At 40.9% G+C, this 16,146-nt stretch overlaps 1 protein-coding gene across 7 annotated transcripts in view; it reads left to right on the top strand.

Moving 5' to 3' along the window:
* The window catches only part of Srgap2 (SLIT-ROBO Rho GTPase activating protein 2), a 239,550-nt gene that overhangs the window by 188,431 nt on the left and 34,973 nt on the right, over window positions 1-16,146 (top strand). For all 7 annotated transcript variants that reach the window (XM_029477380.1, XM_021172064.2, XM_029477361.1 and 4 more), the window contains 4 exons: window positions 670-867; window positions 8,741-8,825; window positions 11,337-11,364; window positions 13,085-13,109. In XM_029477380.1, coding sequence (XP_029333240.1) covers window positions 670-867; window positions 8,741-8,825; window positions 11,337-11,364; window positions 13,085-13,109 — 336 coding nt within the window. The remainder of the gene's footprint in view (window positions 1-669; window positions 868-8,740; window positions 8,826-11,336; window positions 11,365-13,084; window positions 13,110-16,146) is intronic.

Here is a 16,146-nt window from a genome sequence, read left to right as displayed (position 1 = left end):
TAAGTCTTAGTTTTACTAAGAAGTAGGGTTGGGTCACTTAGTTTGCAAATAGGAAAGCAAACCCATTCATTGATTGAAGGTCACGAAACAGTGCCAGGAACATTGAAGGACAAGATCTATCACATATTTTAATCAGCTCCAGTATGTTGGAAATATTGTTTTGCAATTATGTTATTCTGTTTTCCTTTGCACTTCCATTATAATAAAGAAATAGGTTAAAAACGCTGGTTGCTCTTGCAGAAGACGCAGGGTTGGCTTCAGCACCTGCATGGTGGCTCACAGCCATCCCTACCTTTAATTCCAGCAGCTCCAACCCCCTCTTCTGGCCTCCACAGGAACCAGGCATGACACACTCACATGCAGGCAAAATATACAATAAGTCTCTTTGAAGAAAGTAAACATTACTTAAAAGGTACACACCAGAGAAAGAGTGGAGTTTAGGTGTTTGCTGGAGAGAGCAGTGTGCTGAAACTGGGTTCCTGTGATGTTCATCACTCAATCACTCAGTACTGTACAGTGAGAAATGCAGCTGTAATCTGCTGGCATCCTTCCTTCCTACCCCTCTCTTGAGAAGAGAGACATTCCTCCTCTCAAGCTCCTCCTAGTTGCTCTATCACCTGCTATTTTATAGCCTGGTTCTCATGATTATTTTGGCCATTATGGTTATAGGTGAAAAAGACAATGGAGGCCACCCTGCAGACCATTCAAGACATTGTGACTGTTGAGGATTTTGATGTATCTGACTGCTTCCAGTATAGCAATTCCATGGAGTCTGTCAAATCAACTGTCTCTGAAACATTCATGAGCAAGCCCAGCATTGCTAAGAGGAGAGCTAACCAGCAAGAGACGGAACAGTTTTATTTCACGGTAAGGGCACTCTTTGGCCTTATAAGAACATCAGTAGACACTGACGCCCACAGGAGCTTTGGAATCAAGAGTTTTCGCCAACTGTCAGAAAAGCAAGCTTTAAATGCACAAGCTTTGAGCCTGGCATACTTGGACACCACCTCTACTCTTAAAGCAAAGCATCTACAAGTTCTGTGTCTTCTGGGGCCCTCAAAGAAAGGGATGCTCCTAAGTAAATAAATCACTAAGAAAAGATCAGGGAAACTTTTAACCAGCTAGTATAGAAGCCCTCTCACTCACAAGAGATCATGGCAAGGGAATTAAGTTTATTGGCTTTTGAGTACTATATTCAAATATCTTTGCCAATATGTCTATTGTTTTAAGAAATTTAAAGTCTCTCCTAAGTGATTTGATACATTATCATATAAGTTCCATTATTAGGAAGTTATTTTTTCTAATTATTGGTGAAAGTTAAAGAGACTTAAATGAGCAACTTGGTGTGTTTGTAGAGACTTCTAGAGCAGTATATTTTATTCATTTCTCTCAGATCTCCTTTTAGATAAGTAGATGTGTATCTATGTGTACCTATGTATCTGTGTCTGTGTGTACAAAAGTTAATAGTTTTTTGTTTGTTTGGTTGGTTGGTTGGTTTTTCAAGACAGGGTTTCTCTGTGTAGCTCTGGCTGTCCTGGAACTCACTTTGTAGACCAGGCTGGCTTTAAACTTAGAAATCTACCTGCCTTTGCTGGGATTAAAGGCGTGCGCCACCACGCCCAGCTAGTTAATAGTTTTTAAAAAGCTATTAGCTGGTCTTTTGTTTAATAATTAAATTGTTTTGAACTTGCCAAGTCTGACTTTTGCCTGTACCAAAATTTATTTCCTTATCTTATGATGACCAAGAAGAGAAAAACTGACTTTTCAGTTGTAAGATGGCCATTGACAATCCACACTGAGCAAATGAAAGGACGTCAATTGTCTTCCAGTCATGAAGCACACTCAGCATGGAGCAAATTAGATTTGTCTTCCAGCTGGGACAATTTGTTTAATTTTTTTTCTTTGAGCACTCTCCTTTTTTCTTTAAGAGCCCTAACATGATTGATTGGTGTTTTTGTAAATCTGTTTCACTTAGTTAAACTCCAAATCCTTGGTGTTTTTGTAGTTTTAAATCCCAAGAAGACTTTTGAAAGAATATGATTTAAGAATATTGTTCTAAAACAACTCAAAATTTTTTGTTATATAAAGAAAAACATTTTAAAACACGGTCATTATGTAAAACTTAGAATCAGAAAGAAAAAAATAAATTTGTATGAGGCATGTATTTAAAACTATATTTACAAAAACGAGACGTTGTATATATTGCATTATAAACTTAAGTCATTTAATTATATTTTCAAATTGCTTGGGATGCAGTTGTTTGTTTCTTGGTGGAACTTTTATGTGCTGGGCAAGAAGTACAGCTCTGTCTCCAGTATGTTCTACATCCAAGCATGTGCAAATCTATCCAGAGGATGGAGTGACACATAGCCTAGTTCACGGCACTCAGTAACTGCTACTCATTTTACCATCATCATTATTAATCCATGCATCAATCATTAAGTTATTCATAATCATTTATCGTGTATTTACTGTATGCCAGATTCTATGCTGCAAGTTGGGACTGCTTAAAGTTGAGGAGAAAAGAGAGAATGAGGGCATAGGCATATACAGGGAGAGCTTTAGTTCTGACTTCCTGTGTTTCTAAATAAGAAAGGTACAGTCTTTAAGTGCGTGGATGTGCGTCAGCAACAACAAGGACGAATGGTGCTGGGGGAAGCTTCACACAAGCTGATTTTTAAGTTTAATATGTGTAGCTTCTTGACTCCAGTGGGGGCTATCACTGTCCTCCTTACCAAACTATATTATCTCTTAATAATAGAAATTTTTAGCAACTCTTTCTGAGCTGATTAAATATCAGTGACCTAGTCTTATTATATTTCAGAAGATTCCATTTTTAAAATATATTTTTTTAATTTTAGATTTATATATATATTATATATGTAAATTTTATATTTGTATTTTAAATTTAAACTTGAGAATTCCTCAAGTTTAGAAATTTTAGGGCTTAGGGTTGGGGAGATGGCTTAGTCAGTAAAGTGCATGACACACAAACACGAAGACCTAAGTTTGAATCCCAGTAACCCATGCAAAAGAAACGTAGACACTTGTAATCTCAAAGCTGGGGAGTAGAAACAAGGAGATCCCTGGGTCTTGCTAACCAGCCAATGATTAGTAAGCTCCAGGTTCAGTGAGAGTCCTTGTCTCAGAAAATAAACTAGAAAGCAATTGAAGAAGATACTGTGACTAACACAGACCTCTGGCATATATGCATGCATGCACACACTCAACAACAAAAGAGAAGAAGGCAAGAAATTTTGGATATGAAAAATCTATACTTAACCAAATCTTTCTTGGAATTATTTTCTGCTTTGAATAAATCTATAACATACATATTCAGAAGTTGATATTTGTTCCAAAACAAGAAGGCTGATGAGATGCTTCAGCACGTTTAAGAACTTATATAGTACTCTTGCAGAGGATGCAAGTTTGATTCCCAACACGCATGTCTGCAGGCTCATAACTACCTACAGCTCCAACTCGAGGAGATCCAGTTCTCCTGGCCTCTGTGGGCACCAGCACTCACATGCACATGCCCACACATAGACACATAATTCAAAATAAATCATTTTTAAGAAAGAAATAACTTTACCCTAACTTGTGACTTCTAAAATCCTACCTACCTGTTCCCCTTTTACCTCAATACATTGGGGTTCTCAACCCATTCCTGAATTTGTTAGCCATGGTACTCCTTGTCAAAAAATGTGCACATTGCTTTAACTAACAGCAATGAGTTTGGGCTTTGTAACAGATTTGCAAGAATTCAGTACTTTTTGTGAATGGATATGATATGTGTCATGTAATTTATGTCCTGATAGCAAGGCATTTTTGGTGGTAGTAGTAGTGAAATGGACATTCTGGTCTCCATATTAAAACAGAGGGTTTGCCTATGCTTGCCAAACAGTGAAGGAAAAAATATCAAAGCAGCATATGCTAGAAGTTCCTGCTCTTGGAAAGTGGTGAAGATATCCTTCATCATGGCTTGACTCATAGCTAGTGTGTCTAGTGACCATGTGGGCTCTTGGATAGTTTTATGACTGCTTGCTACTGTCATCCGATTAGTCTGGCCATGAGACATCAATTAGAAATTTGAAGTATGTCTTACAAAGATCAGTTGTTTGCAAGAGTCTGTGGAAAATTATAGAATTTTAAACGTAAGCATCTTTTAATTATCATTTAACCCAGCCTTCTCATCTGAAAGCTTTGGGGAAAAAGAAAAAGGAAAAAACATGCAGCGGATGGATAGCTTGAACAAGGCCTTCATCAAGAGCTGAACCCAGAGCTCAGGTCACTTGCTGGCACGGGCTTTCCCTCTGTCCCCTGCTAAGGAGCTAAAAGGAAAGGCTCAGCAACTCTCCTCCCTTATTATAAGAAGGGATGTGTTTTCTGACCTCCTTGTCTTTTTGGCTGTCACTCAACTTATATAGTACATCATCCCCAGTGTCTACCTCTTTTCATTGTTGTTACACCCTTTTAAAAAGACTAAAATATATCAAAAGGAAACTAAAAGGAGGCACACATGCCTTACCTACCCCTGACACCTACTTTCCCTCCCTGTAACCATGGATTAAAACTAGTATATTTAGTCCTTTCAGAGGTTTTCTATGCATAGGCAATCGGTGATCTATCAGTGAGTGCCCTTAATACAATAAATTACACTGGAATTGTAAAAAAACAGGGCTGGGAATGTAGCTCAGAAGTTAAGAGTGCCTGCCTAGCTTGTGTGACATTGTGAGTTCCTTCTTCAGCCCCACAAAGCAAAACGATAAGAAATAAGGTGTGACAAGCAAGTATGCCACTCTCACTGTCCCCACTAGGCTGTCATCACTTATTCTGAATATTATTCATGTTAGTGTAAAAAGAGTTGTCCCATATCTCACAGAAATCCTTTTCCAATGGCTGGACAGAATTCCATTGTATAGTTGCATCATCGCCTTTTAGCCATTTCTCTGCTCTGGTTAGCCAAGAATTATCAAAGCCCTAGGAAGCTGGAGTCTCCTAGACATTTTTTTTTGAAAAAATGGAGTATGGGGTTCTTTAAAAAAAAAAAACAAAAAAACAAAAACAAACCTTAAAACAAAAACTTTTTTTTCAGATTTATTTTTGTTTATGTGTGAGTTTTTGTCTGCATGCAATTGCTTTAAAGGTCAGAAGAGAGCACTGGAACCCTAAAACTTTACCTTGTGAGCCATCATGTGCATGCTGGAAACTGAGCCCAGATCTTCTGCAAGAGCAGTAAGTGCTCTTAACTGCTGAGCCATCTCTCTAGCCCCAAGTATGGAGCTCTCAAGTGGGAGGTAGAATGAGGAAGGGATTGAAAATAACAAAGTCAAACTATCTGAATTCTTAGGGGTATATTTGGGTAAGACAATAGGAGAGAAGGCAGGCTTTTGTCCGTCAGGCAAGCTGCTAGACTTAGAGCTGTGGTCTGGTATATTACAGAGTGTGTGTGTGTGTGTGTGTGTGTGTGTGGTCTGATTATATATAATCTTGATATTATGCTAAATCACCAAAGGGCCACTTATCCCCCTCCACACACACACACACACATTGCCCCCCCCCCCACCAGCTTCAGCCCTCTCAGCTCTGTGTCTGTTCAGCAGCAACTGAACCCTTCTACCTCCACTCCCCTGATAAAGACAGGATTATTTATCCCCAGCTTGTCTGTCCAGACTTCTGGGTAAGATAAGGAAGTGATGGATAGTATGTCTGCAGACTCTGGGATCCTTTTGCCTTCCCACCTAGATGCCAAACCTGAAGTTGTTCTTCCTACCCTTCTATTAGGGATTCAGAGCATATCTTGCTGCAGTTTGGTCCTTTAGATTAATGGAACCTGAAAAGGTAACTTCATACTTCTTTATCAGATTGTTACTTGTTTTCATGGTTCACCAAGTGACAGCTGAAGTTACCCAGTGAGCTGTGAACATGAACTTGGGGTTAGGGGAAGGGTTGGGAGTAGAGAATAGAAACGTGAGTGAGATAAAGGAATTTTTATCCATTCCCTTTCAGAATTTTGGCTGTATACTGAGCATTCTGGTCTGAGTTAGAGGTTATAGCTTCTTGGATTTTCTTCTATATGAAACCCTTGAGATTCCTGGGATAACCTTCCGAAGACAGGCCTTTCAGGGTTGTACTATTAGCAATGAATATTTCCTAGAAGCTTTTCCACTCTGGGTCCTAAGTATGATTCCAAACCTGCAACTAGGCATTGGATGGGGATTAGGATATCATCCAGGGAAGGCTGACAGCAAGTGAGCTGACAGCTGGAACAGATGGAAAGAGAAAGGTGACAAGAGAGCCTATTTTCATGCAGATGTTCTCATGCAAAGGCATAAAGGATCAGAGAACAGGCCTTAAATAAGGCAGCAGAAATGACTTAGCATGGCATTTGTTTCTGGTTTGTTTTATTTAGAGTAGAGGCTGGGTTTATAATTGCAAGGAGCAGTCTATACAAAAGAGAATGAGATTGTTCACCATTTATTCATTCTTCATATTTATTAAGTTTCTACTATCTGGCACTAAGCATCATGAAATTATCAGAATAGTCAATGAGATGGTCTCTGGATAGGAAGACAGCAGAGGGATAACCCTTCTGTGATAGAGCTATATGAAAATGGTGCCATGGGGATTTACAAGTTACCCATGGGGCCACTTGGGCAAGCATAAGAGGTCCTGGGGCCATCTCCAAGAAAAGCAAATTTCCCTTTGTTTTAAATAGGAAAGAAGGGAGCAAGCTCTTAGTTAAAACTTCATACTGTACAAAAAAAATGTAGAGTAAGGATTCAGAACTTTTCACTTTATATTTATCATTAATGAAATGGTAATAGTCATAAAAATCAAGGGCTTGGTATACAGTTCTTTTTCTTTTTTTAGTTAGTGCACAGTAAAAGACAGAACTATTATTATTAAAATGTTTATTCATTGGAGCAAAGCCTTGTCTTTCTATGACTTATGAATCATGCTCTGAGAGACCTTCCCATTCACTTTTAAGTTAAACACCATCATATGAACCAGTGCATCAGGAGATAGCCAAGGCAGACTCAGATCCTCAAGCATGGCTGTAGAAAAAGAATCCTTACCTCCATTACCACCTACTAGCCTGCAGTGATGCTCTCCCTCTCGTAGGATTGTCTTATCTCCAATAAAGAACTACTACATCTTCCTCAAATATGGGTAGAATTAGTATGAGAGTCAGATGAGAGACTGTGTGCTAAAGTAGTCTAAAGCCTTCTGGGTTGCTGTTAATGTAAAAAGAATAACTACTATGAAAGTCTGTTCTGCTTCTCTTTGGCTCTTGAATGTAGTAGATGGAACATTTTATAATAATGCTTCAGAGCACATACCATTCTGTCAAACTGACAAGATATTCCTGGAAAGACACATCACACAACTGCTTACTCCAGATAGAGAACCTATGACAGACCATAACAGGGATACCACCAATGTCCTACTTGTGAACCAGTGAGGTTTGGGGGGCTTGCCTATAAGAGCAGGAGTGAAATCTCCATCCCAAAAGCTCTCAAAAGCTGGGCACCTGGGGAACACTGCATAGCCTGTGGGCAGCTCAACGGGTTGAAGAGTATCCTTTCTAGGTGGCTTAGTCTGAACCTCTTTCAGGCAGCTCAGCTGGTCTCTGGTTCTTTTCAGGCTGCATGGCTGTCCCCTGCTTCTTTGTAGCAGCTGGGCTTGTCTGAAGTGACTCAGTAGTCTATACTGTTTACTCTTGGGAAAGGGGCCTTCTGGATCTGTCCAGTTTTAGAAACTTCCTGGGCCTGTTTTTGAGTTTTTAACTTCCTCTCTTATGGCGCTTCCCTGGGAAGTAGGTTGTTTGATGGGGTAGGGGTGTGGGGAAACACCTGCTGCCCAACAGATAGTGACTCCGTCAGTCTTTTTGACCTTTGAGCAATTTCATTAATCTCTTCACACCACACCACCTTCTTTCATTACTCAAGTAAAGTAATGATATTAGTAATTTATGTAGTTAGGATTTGAGGAATTATCCAGTTAAGCATAGTCTCTCACAAGCCAGATGAGATGTCAAAATGGAAATTACAACAGCAGTCATATTGCACCTGCTATTGCAAGTGTGGCGGCACGTCTTACGTTGTGCTTGGCATCTGTAGGTACATGTGCTAGGTGTCAGCCGCTCCAACTGAGCACTCCAAAACTCCCAACTTTTCAAGAAGCCTAGAATAGAAGATGTGGCTTCTTAGGGTCTGGCTTATACAAGGGGGCTCTGCAGGTTAGGCTTACCACTGACACAGCTGCTAGAGTGATGAAATGCACCCTGGGGCGAGCAGGATATCAAGCTAAGCGGCAGACAGCAAGTGCATGTCTTCACACCAACAACACTGATGCTCAGGAAGGTTGTCCACGCTCCCTACGCTCTCATTCATTACTGGGACTAAAGGAGACAGATGGAGGACTTTACTTAGAGAACAGTTTTCTTATACAGGCTATCATGAAATTCATAGGAAAATCCTATATAGGATATGCACCTACCATGAAAATCAGCACAGAGAGAGAGAGGGGGGGAGGGAGGGGGAGAGTGGGGGGAGAGAGAGAGAGAGTGAGAGAGAGAGAGATTATTTTTAAATCTTAATGTTAATGGACTTGCTTGAAATTTGAGTCAGAAAGTGAGAAATCAAATGACCTCGCAAAAGTAATATTCCAGCTGAACATTTTTATCTTGTGTTTCTTCCGGAATCTAAGTTCTCTTGTTTCTCCTCTTCCCTTACAGAAAATGAAGGAGTACTTGGAGGGTAGGAACCTCATCACTAAGTTACAAGCCAAGCATGACCTCCTGCAGAAAACCCTGGGAGAAAGTGAGTGTGAGCATGCTCTGCTGGAGGTTGGTAGAGCAGTGAGGCCCAGGGCTCTCTTCCTAAGCATGTGCCTCCAGTCCTCAGCCAGCCAGCCCCAACTGGTTATATGAATGTATTTCTCTTCCTAGACTATTCAGTGGCTGCTTGAGCAGTGGGAAAACAGCAGTAAGACACGCTAATGTTCATCATGTTTCTTTAAACAGAACACATGTACCCTCTACCCAGACCCTTCACCTTTCTGCCACATGTGTAAAGGAGCATGGGGCCATGGCCTCGCCATACACTTGTTAAGACTTCAGGCCTGGGGAGAGAGAAGGCCCTCAAATGAGGAGGATGGACAGACTTGTTTCTTTAGCTATCAGGGTGAACATTCATTTCCTTTTACTTAAGTGGCAGCCTTCTCTCTACTGTGGCTGTACTAAGACCAAAGTGCTAAATGTATTGTCTCATGTCTGGCAATAATCTTACCCAGACACTGGAAAGTACTGAGGCAGAGAACTGGACAGACATTCTGGACTTTCTCTCCCCAGTCAGCCGTCAAACAGAAGGCGGAGGTTGAAAGAGAAGCTTCCCTGAGGTAGTTTGGCACCCTGCCCAGGTCTCCTGCCTAGCTCTCAGCATCCTATGATTAATGGGATTTCCAGGTTGGGGATGCCCCTGAATGCTCTGCCCCTCCCCCTTACCCCACTGGTCTGTCCTCCACAGGGAGCACGTGCTCTCCTCACTGACAGTGTGCTTGCACTCATACAGAAAAATTAACACTTAGAAGTAAATTCTCGAGCACTGCACAGACAGACTGATGTAAAGCAGAATTCACAAGACATATTGGCTTTTTAGCTCAAGAATTGAAATATCCCATTTTTCAGACCAGACTAACCTACCTACTCTTCTTGCCCTGCCCTTGTCCTGCCCTGGACAATTCCCCCAGACCATTTCTTTTCTCTCTAGCATCTTTGACCTTGTGATTTTTTTTAAATGTTTGCTTTAATGTGAAGGAAAAAAAAAAAAAGCCTTTCAGTAACTTCTGATCTTTTCCTACCTAAGCAGTTCAAGTCTAGGCATGAAAACCAGATTTGCTTACAGAAAGTCTCTACTCTCAAGCTACCAGATTGCCATATGGCAAGTTAAAGGAAAGATGGCCCAGAAAAATTACCTGAAGAAACTTATTATGATTTCTTTTTCTCAAAACAATCTCAACACAGCCTGGAAGGCAGGCAAAAGGCTTTGGAGCCATGCGTATGTGCATGTTTATACACATGTATGCACCAAATCATGCTATTCTAGAGGGGTGGAGGTTGACCACTGGGGCGCTAAATTGCCATAATTTAAAGATGACAAGTTCCAGAGATAGAGAAAAATAATAGCCATAAATCACCCTGTGTGCACATCATCATGTCCCTGCCTTCTGTAAGTATTTGTCACCATAATGCAAGAGCCTCTTGTTCTTGCCACAGAGGGATAATTGATATGTATGAATATTCCAGAATGGAAATGGGACAGATGTTGAAAATAATGGCTCAGAATAATATTTTTGCAAATGAAAGCCAAGCCTTTGGTAACAGAGCTGTTAAAGATTGGGGGATGGTGTTGCTGAAAATGAGCTGAACTATCTTAACAATTAGCAACACTAAATGAAAGAAAACCCTGCCTTCCCCAGCCCTCCGAGCTGCCTTTCCTGGATCTCGAATAAGGAAGATGAGTTGATCTCATCCTTCCTGACTCAGGGCCTGCCCGAGTCTGCCACTGATTTAGCTAAGGCAGATCAAGCTTCATTAACTGTTGGCCCAAAGAAGGCCACATATTACATCATGGTTTATGCATACATATGTGCATAGTTTTGTTAAATTTTTTCATACCAACTTTAAGGTTTTCTATTTCGTCTTTCAAAACTCTCTGTGGCCGGTGAAAATCTTACCGCCTGTCATTAGATTGAAAGACATCATTTGCTACCCATGTGGGTATTGTTATCCCTGCCTTACTTTGCCAGTTAACAGGGGAATTTAGTATGCTTCTAAAACAAGAACCTACATATCTTCTCCTTCCTCTCTCCACATTTCCTCTTCTCCTCTCCAAAGTCAACTCTGTGTGTGTGTGTGTGTGTGTGTGTGTGTGTGTGTGTGTGTGTTCATAAAGTGACAAACAAGCAAGTTTGTCCCATGTCCTATATCCCAAAGCCTACCTCTCGCCACCATTACACACACTCAGCACATAACTAAGGAGCTGAGTCTCAGGTCTGGGAAGGCAGGCTTACCGTAAGCGTTTGTTCTCTAAGGTATGATTCGACTTGTTCTCCCACACATGCATGCCTATTTTCTCATTAGGAAGTAGAACTGATGAGGTTCAGAGAACCTGGAGCAGCAAAGTTCCTGCCCAAAATGAGATTGGGGCATCCTTTTCTTTTCGGCCTCTGGCTCCCTAGGAAGATATGAAGGGCATGGTTATTCTTAGGGTATACTGGTCTCCCCACCCCTTCTGCTTCAACAAATGCATGTTACCCTTCTCTTTCCACAGGTCAGCGGACAGACTGTAGTCTTGCCAGGTAAGTGACCCTGAGAAGGGATAAGGATAGGCCCCTGGGATAGAGCCACCTGGGAAAGAGCCGTAGCTGTGCTTGTAAAAGATACTGGATGGCTTTGCAAAGGAGTGGCCTGAGGCAGCAGTTGCTTCCTTCTCTTTGCCTTACTAATCCCATCTCCTTTCAAGTGGCTGTGGAGTTGCTGCCATTTAGGGTAGTCTGAGCAAAATAATGTCATGGGAGTTGTCCCTTGATTAAAAATCTTCAAGAAACTCCCCAAAGCTACAGTACTGCAAAGAAAATAAACACTAGACTCTGGATCTTGATAACCTCCTAGTTAGAAGACTTCAACATGTGACCTTGGAGAAGTCTCTGATACAAAGAAGACTAGGTGATAGTGTTTAACCTGAGATTTTTTTAAGTGTATGGAGAAGATGATAGGAACTAATTAGTGACTGTTGTGGTTAATGAAATATTACATTGCTTTGACTTGACAAATAGCACTGGGAGAAATCTTTGCTGTTCAAGTATGCAGTCCTTCCAGTCTTCCTCCACCTTCTCTCCCTCTCCACCTCAGCCAAATATTTTCCCTCACAGTCATAATGGTGCTATGGGCTGGCAGAGAACAAGACATTCATTCAGCCAGCACCCTGAGGTGCCTGAAAATGTGCTGCTTTAATGAAGCAGATTGCCTTCTCTCAGCTCATACAGTCGGGAAGCCACTTACAGTTACAGGCTCACTATTTACTGATGACTTAATCTGATTTTCATCATTTTGTCATAGTGGATTAGAGCTGAAGTCCTGTTACTATGCCATTCTTGAGGACTGGAGGGAGCTAAGAAGATAAAATTCTGTAGGACCTGTCTCCTGGTGGTATAGTCTTAGCTTCTTCAGAGGTACCACATCTCTGGAAAGGCTAAGAAGAGCTGCACTGATTTCCCATGCTGTTTATCCCTTTCCCCGTGTGTGACCTTGGACTATCATCTCTCCTCTCAGAATATCAGCCTCCTCTTGTTGAAGACAAGAGCATTTTGTTAGCTCAGAAAAGCGCTATGATTTCAGCAAGGAGCCTTAAGAGCAGGCTGGCAGCAGAGTGAGAACAAGGCCCAGCCTCCCAACCCATCTCCTACCTTCCCCAAAGCAGGGCGGTGCCGTCCACCTCGTTGAGTAGTGTGCTTCTTCTGTGTCTGATACCCTTAGAGAAAAAGGCTCCTACAGCTAAGCACGGCTTGAAAAGCACTGACAGAGGCCCCCGAGTTCCTTTCAGTCTGAATGTCCTGCCATCTAAATAAAAAATAAAACTTAATTAATTAATTTAAGTGGTCCTTTTCTTTTTCCCAAGAGACTCAAGGGAAGATGTATCACTCTTTGGTGTTTAGTTTTTGTTTCCTTTCATACAGAAAGATCTTTACATAGTCTAACATGACTCTACTACAGAGTAAACTATTTGCCGCCTGTTTAAGTTTTGAACAGTGATAGGCATTAAACCAGGGACCTCTATGCTTTTATGGAAGAATAAAGTTTATTAGGCTTTTGTTGGGAAATAACTTGGCAAGTCTCTTGGCTTTTTCTGGAACTGATCTTAAAATTGTGATATGTTTCATTACCTGCTGTTACAGTTGTTTTACATGATTTAAAGCTTTAGTTCTGGATTTAGGAGTGATTGTCTCATTCTGTCCCCTTTTTCTCTGTTTCCTTCCTGTTGCTGGACTGGTCCTTTCTGATTTGGTGGGGCAACCACAGGCGAAGCTCAACTGTGAGGAAACAGGTAAGAGCCCAGCAGAGCCAGACTGTCCAGCCCAGCTCATGAAAATCGTATACCTCCCTGAGCCATGATGAATTCCATACCATGCCTCTGGCCTCATGCTCATACGTGGCTGCACCTTTAGTTACAGTATAGTTAAGATTGTGGCAACCACCAATTCCAAGTTTTGGGGAATTATCATAGGCTTTGTAATCCGGTCTTCTCCTTGTCAGATCTCCAGGAAATCCAACACCATTGAACTTACAGATTAAGTTTGATTTAAACTTGGACAAATTGTTCTGTAACAGCCAATGATGTCCTTCTCTATGAGAACATAAAGAGGCCTCACACTTCCTTACATACACATTAATAACACCAGCAGCTCAAGCTAGCTGATCCTCAATCTAAAACGTCCTACTTACTAAAGTTTGTAGGTCATCTTAGATGTATTCCTGACATACCCTAATAATATAGATATGAACCTGTTTTGAGAGTGAAACAAAAGAAGTGCTCAGCTCGACAGGTTTGCACTGACTTTCACCAATATATGAAAATTCACCCCTGAGCCAGTTCTTACCCATGTTAGGAGGAATCTTAGCAGTGGCCTTGAGTAATCCACATCAGGGGAAATCTCAGTACAATTCCTACTTACTTTAAAAGGAAAAAAATTTAAATGAAGTATATTTTTGCAGTAGCGAAATTCCATTCACTAATTATAGTCTATGGTAAGTAGTGAAGTGACTTCATGTTCCCTAAGCTTCTCACACCAGCTTTGCAGGAGGGAAAGTCAGCAAGTACAGGGTGGAAGGCAGGGCTCAGAAATAGCCTTCTGTCTGCCCAGGAAAAAGCTGATCCAGGCCTTTTTAAAATGTCATTTGCAGGGGCTGGAGAAATGGCTTGGTGGTTAAGAGCACCGAGTGCTCTTCCAAAGGTCCTGAGTTCAATTTCCAGCAGCCACATGGTGGCTCACAACCATCTGTAATGCCATCCAATTTCCTCTTCTGGTGTGTCTGAAGACAGCAACAGTCTACTCATATAAATAAAATAAAATAATTCTTTAAAAAAGTTGAAGTTGATAAAAATTATATTTAAAAAAAAATTATTTGTAGGGATGGAAAGATGGCTCAGCAGTTAAGAGCACTCGCTGCTTTTCCAGAGGATTTAAATTTAATTCCAGCACCTATGTCAAGCTACTTACAGCTGCCTGTAAGTCTAGCTCCAGGAGATCCAACACCATCTCTGGCCTGTTGGGTACCTGCATATATAAGTAGCATAAATACACAAATAACTATAAATATAACTTTTTTATGTCAGTTGTAATGCACAGAGGCCCTAGACTCGGGGTAGTCATCAGGTACAGAGGGAACAGGGTTTCTGCGCTGTTTCCAGCGCCAGCACTCTCTTCATGGATCTGATTACTCTGCCGTGGGGGGCAGTCCACTATGGTATTCACTTGACACAGCTTTGTTGTCTCCTCAACTTCTCAATCCATTGAAGATTTATTTATCTCATGTGTATGAGTGTTTGGCCTGCATGTATGTGTTTACATTATATGCATGCCTGGTGCCTGTGTGAAAGGGAGAGGGGGGTGTCAGATCCCCTGAAACTGGGGTTACAGATAGTTGTAAGTCACTGTGGATTCGAATCCACTGAGTGGATCCTAATCTAGACCTGGGTCTTCTGCTAAGGCAACAGGTACTCTTAGTTGCTTAGCCATCTCTCTAGCCTTCATCTTCCTCTTGACCATAGATGTCATTTTCATAAGAAAAATCAATCTTTTCTTTCTTTTATTTTGTTCATTTTTTATTATTATTTTAAGTGCAGCATCTTACTTACTGTACAGTCCAATTTGACTTTGAACTTATGATCCTGATACCTCTGCCTCACAAATTCTGGGGCTACAAGCATGTGCTAGCAGGCCTGGCTATACATTTTTTAAATGATAAAAATTTTACTGTAACTTTCTACCATCTTATTCCTATAACTCTTTTTTTCTTCTTTCTCTCGGGGTTTCTCTTAAAACTGGAGAGGAATAGAATGTCTCTCAGAGATAATTTATTGCATTTAATAGACATAATAAATTAATAGGCATATATCTTATAGACTAAGCAACCACTTTTCCTTTATTACCAAGAATAGGCTTGAACTTGAAATTTATTTCTTTTCATTTCTGATCTAACTCTAGACTTCCCGCTTAGTCCTAGGGCTTGCATGTGGGAGCTCTGCAGCCTCTGCTGTAGCTGCAGGAGTGCTGCAGTTTGGTAGGTAGTATCTGCCCCTGACTAGGGTCACCATCAGCGGGGAGTGGCACCTACCTGCTTTGCATGGCATATTGCTACACTAAAGCATTTGCAGGCAAGGTACCAGATTTGCATCAGAGTTCAGGATTTACCACATCCAATAAGCCCCTTTAATTGGCTTTTCTTATAGTTTCTCTCTGTCAAGAAGTTTTTCTTAAATGGTAAGAATAGTAAAATCAGGCTGGAGAGATGGCTCAGCAGTTAAGAGCACTGACTGCTCTTCCAGAGGTCCTGAGTTCAATTCTCAGCAACCATATGGTGACTCACAACCATCTGTAATGAGATCTGGTGCCCTCTTCTGGTGTGCAGGCAGACATGCATGTAGAATACTGTATACTAAACAGATAAATCTTAAAATAAAATAAATAAATAAATAAATAAAATAGTAAAAGCATAATTTAGAAGATCTTGTTCATATAAATAACCAGAATATCAATGTTTGTTTCTTATAAATCAGTTAAATAAGAGAAATAATCTGGAGATTTGTTTTCCTGTAGAGACTAAGTTCAAACCAGCCCAGACCTTTCCTATGCAGGAGGGGACCCCTGAGCCGTTAGTCACAGGCCTCCTTGCTCCACTCCAGCCCTTCCTTTCCTCTCCTGCCCATTACTTCCCTCATTTTCTTCCTAATCCTGCTTCCTCTGATCCTTGACATTTAAGTGTTCCCTTAAGTGTGCTCTACTTTGTGCTTGTCTCTTTTTTAAAAGATTCATTTGTTTTATTTTATATATATGGGTGTCTTGCCAACATGTACATCTGTG

This window comes from Mus caroli, chromosome 1 (genome assembly GCF_900094665.2).
Source record: "Mus caroli chromosome 1, CAROLI_EIJ_v1.1, whole genome shotgun sequence".
In the NCBI taxonomy this organism is placed as follows: Eukaryota; Metazoa; Chordata; class Mammalia; order Rodentia; family Muridae; genus Mus; species Mus caroli.
Note: the sequence above shows the minus strand (reverse complement) of the source record. Positions and strands in the feature narration are given on the sequence as shown.